General features: G+C 50.0%; 1 protein-coding gene across 3 annotated transcripts in view; it reads right to left on the bottom strand.

The window, feature by feature from the left end:
• Positions 1-248: 248 nt before the first annotated feature.
• Positions 249-10,617, bottom strand: part of SH3RF2 (SH3 domain containing ring finger 2) — a 96,601-nt gene continuing 86,232 nt past the window's right edge. For 2 of the 3 annotated variants that reach the window (XM_015572628.1, XM_015572630.1), the window contains 3 exons: positions 6,917-7,149; positions 2,948-3,306; positions 249-577 (listed from right to left, as the gene is read on the bottom strand). In XM_015572628.1, the coding sequence (XP_015428114.1) occupies positions 314-577; positions 2,948-3,306; positions 6,917-7,149 (856 nt within the window). In that variant the 3' untranslated portion in view covers positions 249-313. The remainder of the gene's footprint in view (positions 578-2,947; positions 3,307-6,916; positions 7,150-10,617) is intronic. The other variant, XM_015572629.1, reaches the window with a different exon arrangement.

Raw genomic sequence — 10,617 nt, 5'->3', positions numbered from 1 at the left:
CACTGATTCTACGCAGAACACAGGGCAAGAGCACACACACTCCCGGCTGGGGACGGGGCGGGCGGGATGGTCTCCCACTCTTTGGTCCGAGCAGTGGGCCTTGCTGTGTAGGGTCATGATTTTGGAAGGCTCCATCTCCCCTCCCGCCCAGGACAGGAGTCCCTGCCCCCACCTCTCCTTTCCCAGAGATAACATGGGCAGAACAAGGACCCAGGCTCGAGCACCCATAGAATGGCAGGACACCCTCAGTGGAGGCAGACTGTATTTAAATGCAATTCACCTCTTCGGGATCTAGGAAAAGCCACCCGTAGATTCATTTGCTGGGAAACGTGGTCTGTGTGGAGGAGGCGGAGGACACTGGGGCCACGGTCTTGCTGAAAGCTGACTTCCTCCGGGGGTCTGTCTGCTGTCCGGAATGGCAGCCGCTGCGGTGGGCGAATAGGATGGTCATCTCCGGGCCCAAGGGGGTGGCTTCAGGCTGGGACCCCTTAGGGTTGGCGGGATGTTCAGGCTTCCCGGAGGTGCTGTGTTTGGTGGGAGGAGGGCTGTAATTCTGAAATCTCACGGTCTTGACTTGCTGTGAGAGAAAGAAGAACACAGGGACCCAGGTGAGGGGGGAGGCATCCCTGGGACCTGCTTCATGCTGTTTCTCCGCTCTGGCCCCGCCTCAAGGCCTCATGTACATGTTCATTCAGGAACTGCATGCATCTACCATGCATCATGCACTCTGAGGAGCTGCGAACCCAAGAGTGAACACAGTTGTCCTAGACAAAAAGACAATTGTAACCACAAGTGTCAGGATGGGGGACGTATAGATGCTCAGTGCATCGCTTTTCGGCCTTTTGGCTAAGATCAAGTGTAGATGCTCAGTGCAGAAGAGTATGAAACTAAAGCTGGAGGGCGGGTATGCAGGGAAGGCTTTCTAGAGGCCAAGCTAGTTCCGTTGAGAACTGAAGATCCATTAGGAATTCTCTAGAAGAAATCTGGTAGGCCTGCCTGGGAAAGGGCCTGAGGCCAGAGGGTCTGGTCTATTCTGGAAAGTCTCAGTTCACCTTCCCTCTCCTCTGTCCGCCCGCCCTGGAGGCCTAACTCAAGGTGCCCCCTTCCTGAGGCCCCCCTGCTGATGCCATCCGGAGAGCCCCACAGGCTGAGAGGTCCTCAGAGAGGTTTGCAAACTGGACACCTGCGGGCTGAATTTAGCCTGCAGCATGTTTGCGAGCTGTAGGAAGTTGGGAGATGGCACATTGAAATCAGTCGTTTGTATGTCTCTTTAAAAATCAGAGATCCGGCACACTGGGCCTACGCCCCATTTTGGCAACAACTGACGAGCAGTCTCTCTCCATAGGGAGGTATGTCCCCTGTTTGCACAGGCATCACCTCTCCCTCCTTCCACCTCTCCTGGCTGTTACCCACCTGCCTGGTGCCCACACATATCGGCTTTGGTCGGTCCCCCTCGCGGGGCTTAGTAAAGTGCTCTGTGTACTGCTTAGGAATGATTTCTTTTTTCCAGGGAATTCGATCCTAGTGTCCCCCACTGAGAATTCAGGTTTCTTAACACTAGACACTAGACCTTGACCATGTCTAGCAGAGGCCTGGGCACTTACTGGACACTTGCAGTTTGAAGGCTGTATCTAACAGCTTGGGGGCACGGGCAGCTGGGGCCTGGAAGGTTTTGACTTACTTGACAACTAGAATTCAGGAAAAAATAACACCCCACCTCCTGACATTTCCATCAGTCAGCACTGACTTTTTCCAAATGCCTTTCCCTATAAGCTTAGCGTCAGGAGCGTAAGTTTTTGTATTAGATCTGGATTCCCCTCCAGACACTTGTGCGTCCGCCGTGTGCCTTTGGGTAATGTGCTCTAACTCCTTAAGCCTCCACGTCCTCATTTTAAAATGAGGACGACAATGATAATACTACTACTTCAGAGGGTTGTTGTCAGGATGAAATGAGAGAACACGTGAAGCAATTAGCACAGTGCCTGCCAGGTCATTAGCTGTCAGTAGTGTGTGACGAAGAGAAGGGGACCGCACCGCCTTTCCAGGTCAGGGGGAATGGGCGGTGGCGGTGAGGCTATGATGGTCAAGAAACTAAAAGATAATAAGCATTGCCCAACTTCCTAATGTCACCTCCTCCATCCTCCATCCCTCCTGCTTCAAGGATGTTAACAAGATCTCTTATGTCTTCTAGTGGGAAAAGCCCTGAAGTAGAAATGAACATATTTGATCTCTGCCACAGTTGTCATAATTCAGTGTGACCTTCTTCTATTCCAGTGATGGCGAACCTATGACACGTGTGTCAGAGGTGACACGTGAACTCATTTTTTTTGGTTGATTTTCCTTTGTTAAATGGCATTTAAATATATAAAATAAATATCAAAAATATAAGTCTTTGTTTTACTATGGTTGCAAAGATAAAAAAATTTCTCTATGTGACACGGCACCAGAGTTAAGTTAGGGTTTTTCAAAATGCTGACACGCCGAGCTCAAAAAGTTCGCCATCACTGTTCTATACCATGAACAATTATGTATCAAGCCCTCTGTAAGCGCTGTATACATCTTTATTCACTTAATCTCCACCCCAGTCCTATGAGGCTGTTACTAGTATTCTTACCGCCACCATTCTACAGATTAGAAAAAAAAAGAAGTCTCAGAAAGGGGAAGTGTTTTGGCCAAAGTCACCAGCTAGCAAGCAGCAGAGCTGGAGTTCAAATCCAGATTTCTCTGATGCCAAAGCCATGTTTTTTCCCAAGCCACCTTGTGCCTTGAAAGAAGTGTTTGAAATATTCAGAGAGGACGTGAGGATGCAGGGGGCGTTGCATGTAGAGGCCCTTCAGGGGCAGTAATTTTGATTTCTTGTCCACTAAGACTAAAATCTCAGGAGCTGGGACACTGAGCCATGCTAGGGGTCCGAAGAGTCATGGCCCCAAGGTCAGCTCACGCCTACCTTTTCGCTGCTGTTTCTGGAGTTTTCTGGCTTCACCAGGATGGATGGCGGGGCAGATGCGGGCGGTTTGAGTGGAGGCTCACTCTTGATGGGGATTTCCTTGCCTTCCATGATGATGGAGCTGGCGGTTGAGTGGATCCTGGACTCACTGCCTCTGCTGATGCACGTGAGGGCAGGCTCCCCCGTGGGAGCCGGCTTGGGTCCCATCTCCGCCACCACCATCAAGGGTGAGGAGGGGACCGCCGGTGGCTGGTGGAACTGGAACTGCTGAGGCCGGACGACCATGGTGGGGCTGCGTCTGAGAGAGCCCACCACAAGGGTGGGGATCCCTGACGGGATGGGTCTCTGCAGGGATCCATCTGGGGAGTCACTCTGGGTGTGCACTGTGTCCTGATATCCCAGAATAGTTAAGTGCTTTCTCAATCTGACCGCACGCACACTCTCTCAGGGTCTTTCAAAGGTGACTTTATTCTTTTTTTAGTGCTGCTTGCTGATGCTGGCAGCCAATAAGTGGCTAGCTGAATGTTGGGGGAGGGTGTTAGAAGGTATGTTACTCTCTCTCTCTCTCTTTCTCTCTCTCTCTCTCTCTCTCTCTCTCTCACACACACACACACACACACTCCTACTCTCTCCCTCCAGACCTTTAAGATGGAAAGTGAAGAAGATCGACCTAGAGACAGCTTCACAGTGAGAAGCAAACAGAGGCGTGCAGACCAAAGAGGAAACAAAAGCCAGAGAATGAGAGAAAGAGAGAAACTGAGAAACACAAGAGTCAACTGAGAGGGAGGGAGAAGGGAAGGAGAGGCGGGGAGGGGTCTCTGGCCAGTGACTTGAAGACCATGCTAACAAAAGCTTTAGCTAGATGGTGGTGGGATCGCTTTTAGCTGGGCTTCAGAGAGGGTGGGTGGGATTCTGAGAGAGAGAGAGGGTGTGCAGGTGGATGTGGCACCAGAGGGAAGCGAATCTGGAAGGGTGACTCCAGAGGGAGGTGTGTGCGGATGAGCCTCACAGAGCCCCTGACGCCAATCAGATCTACTCCCAGGGAGCCTGGGATAGGTCAATCCCCTCAGCCCCCTCATTTGTAAGCCGGAGCTAATAGCAGCGCCCTGGAGGGCTGGCGGGAGGATTACATTTTAGGATGTATGCAAAGTGTTAGGACCGCGCCTGGGGCCTAATGGCCCATGTTTGTTAGACATCATTTGTGGGTAAAGGATAGCAAACCCTAAAAATGCGAGGTCTGCCCAGCTGGTGTGACTTAGTGTTTGAGTGTTGACCTATGAAGCATGAGGTTGTGGTTCAATGCCCGGTCAGGGCACATGCCCGGGTTGCTGGCTGATCCCCAGTGTGGGATGTGCAGGAGGCCGCTGATCAATAATTCTCTCTCATCGTCGATAGTTCTGTCTCTCTCTCTTCCTCTCAGAAGCGAATAAAAATAAAAATAAAATGCAAGGTCCAGGAGTTTGGTTTTGCCCCTTCCCTAAGCTCTTGTTCTTTTTGTTAACAGTGATGATCCCCTCTCACTGAAAAGCCGTTCCGCTCACATCCCCTGGAGACAGGAGATCCTCACCCCTTGGGAATATGTCCTGCAGGTATTTGGGGAATAGTCAGGAGCTCACGGCACTCGGGGGGCAGGGGGGAGAGACACCCCTGAGAAGCACTGTGGCCATCTCTCCCTAAGGGTCCCCAGCACTGAGAGGCACAGGTGGCGTGGCTCAGCCATTTGTGTCCCGCACAGGGGCCCGCGCCAAGGCCTTGTTCTGCACTGTGACTTTTCATCAAGCCAGACGTGAACGTGAAAAGCAGAATGCTCGCCACTCACATTCGACCTTCTCAGCCGCTGCGAGCAAGCCAGTCACCATTTACAAGTCTGACCTTTCCACGTGGATATTTATTTTGCCACGGTCAGCCCTGTGAGGTCATTTCTGCTGCCATTTCTCTTCGCTTCGGGGAGACTGAGAGCTTGACCAGCCTCACCTCGGGAAGGGGAGAGAGAGAAAGCCTCCCGGATCTGGAAAAGTCAGAGGGGCACTGGGCAGACGTGGCCTCGGGCTCCCGGAAACGTGTGAAAAATTGATTTTATGCCTTACCTATTTATTTTGTTGGTTCCTAACTTCCAAGAGAGCGAATGCTTTCACATTGCACGCACGTGCAATGCAAACAGTCAAAGCTCCGGGTTAATCAATATGTGCGCAAAGGCAGGGAGCGAGCCCATGAGAGGAAAGTGAGTAGTTGCTGGTGGGACGCACGGCCTGGCTTCTGTTATGGTCCAGGCTGAGTCTCCGTGAGCACAGGCTCTGATGGAGCAGAGATGATCTGCTTAGTGGCAGTAGCAGTGATGAGACGGATAAAATAATAATACTATAAAATAGTTACTTCTCAAGAGCTTATTACGGGCCAGGCGTTATGCCATCCGTCTTATGTGGATTATTTTATTAAATCCATACAATAACCCTGATGAGGTTGGTACTGTTTTTATTTCCATTTCCCCCCGTTTATTTCCATTTTACGAACGAGAGAACTGAAGACTGAAGAGGTCCGTAACTAGCCCAAGGCTGTTATGGTGGGGTCAATTACTGTGTGTGTGTGTGTGTGTGTGTGGCGGGGGTTGGGGTACTGTCATGTCGGGTGGGTATAAGGTGGAGGTACTGGAGGGAGAAGCAGGGAGGACAGTCGGTGGAACTGAGGGGCAGGCGTGGTGGCACTGAGGTCAGCAGGTGACCAGATGAAAGCACTGGGAGTGGGTGGAACTAAGATATGAATTTTCCTGGGACACATTCCTGTGTGGCATATTGTCTCACTGTTTTGCTCTGACTAGTCAGTCTTATTGCATCTTCACATTGAATCATTTTTTTTAAAGATAGCAGAGTCCAGCTCAAATCAGAGCACGCAAAATGAATCAAGTTTACTTTGGTTGGCTCATTGCCTCCTTCTAGAAAGGTGTATAAATAAATAACAGAATCTTGCTGTTTTGTAGGACAATGGGTTTCAAACACTTTATAAAATCCTTGAAAATTAGGCCTTATGTAGAAGCTCAGTGTTTTAGGAGATAAAAACATGGCTTTTAAGAGGCAAGCTCTATATTACTGCTACATATGCAGGGGGCTGTTATATGGGTAAAAATAAAAGCAAGGTGCAGGACAGTGCAGTGAGTATGATGACAAAGTATAGAAGTGCATGGAAGAGAACTTGAGACTGGAAGTGAAGGATATGAAGGAGACTTACTTTTGTACAATATACTTATTTTTTTCTTTAACCTCGTGCATATATTAATTAAATAACAAAATGGGATTCAGAGGCTCTTCGCGTTGACTTCTTAACTTTCTTTTCCTCTCTCCCCCCTTCCTTTCCCTTGCTTTCCTTCTGACACCCCTGAGGGGTTCCTTGGAACATAATTTGAGAAGCACTGCTCCAGCAAGTGCTTTGGTTGTTCCTTCTTTTTTTTTTTTTTAAATATATTTCTTTATTGATTTCAGAGAGGAAGGGAGAAAGAAAGAGAGATAGAAACATCAATGATGAGAGAGAATCATTGATTGGCTGCCTCCTGCCCACCCCCTACTGGGGATCGAGCCCGCAACCCAGGCATGTGCCCTTTGCCGGAATCGAACCTGGGACCCTTCAGTCCGCAGGCTGATGCTCCATCCACTGAGCTAAGCCGGCTAGGGCTGTGGTTCCCACTTAATGAGAGCCAGCATCCACCTTGGCTGTGTTTTAATTACAGGTTGGCACTCAGGGCTGCCGTCCTCCCAGTCAGTCAACGTGCATGTATGACGTGACTGGAGGCCAGTGACCTTGAGTGGGTCAGTCTGCATCCAGTAGAACAGCTCAGTATTTGGGAATCATAAAAAAACCTTCCACTGAGGCTTGTTTTAAAGCCAAGATCCTTGTTTTTGCAGGAAGCACTCTGTCCCCACCCCCCGCCCCCCCACCAGTCACTTAGCTCTAGGCACCTACCTCTCTGCCACTACTTACTCTTTCTCATGCTGCCCCGCCCTTTCCGGAGAGTGCTCTGTCCTGGAGCGCCCAGGCTGGCTGTGCTCCGCACGGGGTTGACTATGGCCGTGGGCACAAAGACGGACTTGAAGGGGCGGCTTTGTCGGGGATCACCTTCTGAAATGCTGCCTTGGGAGGACACAGAGGAGGTCGACAATGTCCATGTGGCGAAGAGACCAGGGCTCCGGGCGTCTGGAAAACTAGATGTCTTTCTGGGTGTGGACATTGTTTTTTAAAAGAAACAGAGAAAGCAAATGGTCAGTCAAGAGTGCTGTTTTAAACACCTACCAGCTCCCAGCCGTAGACCAGATGTGGCTCTTCCTCGCCCTCTTTCTACCCATAAATATGCTTTTTGTCAACGACGTGGGCTTAAGTACGTAGTCTCATCCTACACTTGCTGACTGTGGGTGTGTTGAGGGTCTCATAAGGGTCCTTTCCATGTTCACCTGGCTTTGCCATGGTGATTCCTTGTCCATTCAGGGACTCTCTTCTGAAGGCAGAGATTTTACATGACCTACATGTCCTACAGACCTTAATTATGAATAAATGTTTGCTGAGTGGCTGCCATGATGCTTTCAGCCCTGATGCCAGTCATTCTGGCTAACATATATTGAGCACTTACTGTATGCCAGGCAACAGCCAAGTGCTTTGCCCACATGATCTCATGGATTCTTCACAACAGCCCTTTGAGGCAGGTTATGAGTGCTGCTATGTTATAGAAGAAAATAAAAGGAGATTTAGAGGTACTTGCCCAAGCAACTCCTACTCTACCACTGAACGACATCACCTGAGCTCTCACCACTGCGTACACAACCTTGGGGCTAGTTAGAGCATTCATCATTTGGTAGCAAGGAAACCCTGCATCCTGCTTGAAAGAAACTGAGTAAAGCAGTGGGTAGGCCCTAAACATGCCACCGTAAGACATCAATTCTTCAGCCTTAGGGTCTGATTTTTAATGCTAGTATTCAAATTTTGTAAAACTGCAAGCAACCCCTCCTCCATTGTTCCCAGCCTGCAAGTCCCTGAACCCCGTGGGGAATGGCTGTCAGTCTACACGCCCTTCTTGCCCTTGTACCAACAAGTCCTCCCCCAACATCACAGCCTCTCCTAAGCAGCCCATCCGTCACCTTGTCATTCTGTTGATGAAATAACCTCAGCTAATTACCTGGGAATAACCAGCTTGACCATGGCCCCGGCACAGAGATACCCTCCTAGTTTCCTGCCTGTCAATGCCTCCAGGTTTCTCTTTGGGTAATTTCCTCTTATTTTCCTCCTTTTCTCTCCTTTTGCTTAAAAGTGATATGTGGTTTAATGATGAGCTGGCCAGGGTTGGACAAAGATGAGTCAGGCATCCTTTAATGTAGCCAATCCTGCCCAAGACAGATATGCAGCCCGATACGCCAGGAGCTGATGGTGCAGGGGAGTGGGCTGCCCACCATGAAGAGCCCACACTACATTGGAGGTGATGGCCGCTGGAGGAGAGAGACCCCCAGCACGAGCTTCCATGACATGGTCTACATCTGCCTGTCTTATTTTTTTTAATAGTCAACAGGCTATTTTTAGAGAGAGAGAGGAAGGGAGAAGAAACATCATGTGAGAGTGCAACATCGATCAGCTGCCTCCTGCACACTCCCTCATAGAGATCGAGCCCACAACCTGGGCATGTGCCCTGACTGGGAATCAAATCAGCAACCCCTTGGTGCATGGGACAACACCCAACCAGCTGAGCCACACTGGCCAGGGCATGGATCAGCCTGTCTTTTGAATCAAAGCTTTAAGGTGCTAGATGCTGCAAGATGGATTGAAAACAGGAGAGAATGCTTCCAGAACTGTTTCCAGCAGCAGCAGCATCAGCATCAGCAGCAGCAGCAGCAGCAACAGCAGCAGCAAGGAATTAGGCCCACGCCAGCTTTCTTCACCAGTCCTGTCTTTAAACAGACTGACATTCGACCGCCGTTTTCTAGTCCAGCACTAGACTGAGTCTAGAAACTCTGAAATCCCAAGTCCTTCATTTAACAAGGACTTAGCTCAGCCCTTCTCTAGCACTTTCTTCTGACATCAGAGCACTTTGCACACATATATTAATCAATCCCCACGATACCCCCAGGCCTGCAGACATCACAATGCTTGTTTTCTAGCTGGAGAGACTGAGGGACATTCGGGCTTGAGTGCAAGGAGCATGTGTTGCCTCTGAGTCGCTCCACGGTGCTGCTTTGAATGTGCAGGTCCCTGTATCCTCTCTTCTATCTGTGACATGAGCCCTTAAGAACTTGCCGAATATTTGAAAGGGGCATGGACCTTGGCAATTTTTATGTAGTTCTGTGTAGAAAGTTAAAGGAAAATGAGTGCTGGCCCATGAGTCACTGGGAGGGCACATGTACCAGGTATTGGGTGAAGTTTGCAAGAAAAATAAATACCCTGGCTAACTGGACAGAAGGGAATTTATGGGGAGGACGGGAGGGTGTGGGAAAGGCCTGGAAACAGGTCTAAGGGAGGTTGCTGAGGAATCTGAGGTGGGAGGGGTCTGACGCTACTGTTGGTGTTTTCGCCATGAGTGGTCTTCAGCTTTGCCCACATTCTTTCCTCCCTTGTCCAGGTTTCCAAGTCCCAAGAGAAAGTGTCAGGTTGGCTGAGCTTGTCCCTTCGCTGTGGTGATGGGTTGAGGAAGAGGAGGAGGAAGGGGAGTTGTTAATTTCTGGGGAGTTGAAAAGGGAGGAAACTTCTGCCTCCCATCAAGACTGTGCGTGGAAGAGGAAACTCGAAGGGATGTTGGTGCTGTTGAGAAGGGGTTTGTGTGAAAATGAGACAAATGCTCTCAACCACCTGAGCCAATGATGCCTCCAGGAGCTAGGGAAACACCTCACGGGGGCAGAGATTTAGTTGTTGCTCAACACAGGACAGGCTGGACAGCATCTCGCACAGAGGGCTGGAGCTCTGCGTGGCACAGCAGCCTTTCCCTCTCTTGGTAATGAAGGCTCACTTGGTGAATCTTCAGCCAAAAACCTGGCATTTTGGTCAACTGTGGTCAATGCGTAGTTAGTCCCGAAACTGGCTGGCTGTGGAAAGGGTGGTTAAGAATGAGGGCGAGCTGCCCCCAGATAGACAAATTGGACAAATGTCATCCATGTCTAAGATGAGTGGGGAACTTTCTCTGTGTCAGGGGGTGGGGGGCCATAGGAAAACGTGTCCACACAGAGAGCATCAACCCTCTGTCACCTCAGGAGGATGTACTGTGGCAGGGACTTGCTCATCTCAGAAATGCCGGTTCTCTAGAAGCAAAACCACCCCTTAGCATAAGCAGCACCTCAGTATATGATCCCCTACCACAGAGAGCATCGACCCTCTGTCACCTCAGGAGGATGTACTGTGGCAGGGACTTGCTCATCTCAGAAATGCTGGATCTCTAGAAGCAAAACCACCCCTTAGCATAAGTAGCACCTCAGTATATGATCCCCTATAGGGGATCGAGTCTGAAACCCAGGCATGTGCTCTGACGGGGCATCAAACGAGGACCTCCTGATTCATGGGTTGAAGCTCAACCACTGAGCCACACTGACTGGGCAAGGTTACTCTTATTCTATCTGTTCTTCCACGGCATAACCAAGACTTTGGGCTAAGGCCTGATGCATAAGCAAACGCCGTAGGAGTACACACATGGCCCTAGAGAATTATGTTAGAGC

Source organism: Myotis davidii, unplaced genomic scaffold (assembly GCF_000327345.1).
Source record: "Myotis davidii unplaced genomic scaffold, ASM32734v1 scaffold89, whole genome shotgun sequence".
NCBI classification, from domain to species: Eukaryota; Metazoa; Chordata; class Mammalia; order Chiroptera; family Vespertilionidae; genus Myotis; species Myotis davidii.
Note: the sequence above shows the minus strand (reverse complement) of the source record. Positions and strands in the feature narration are given on the sequence as shown.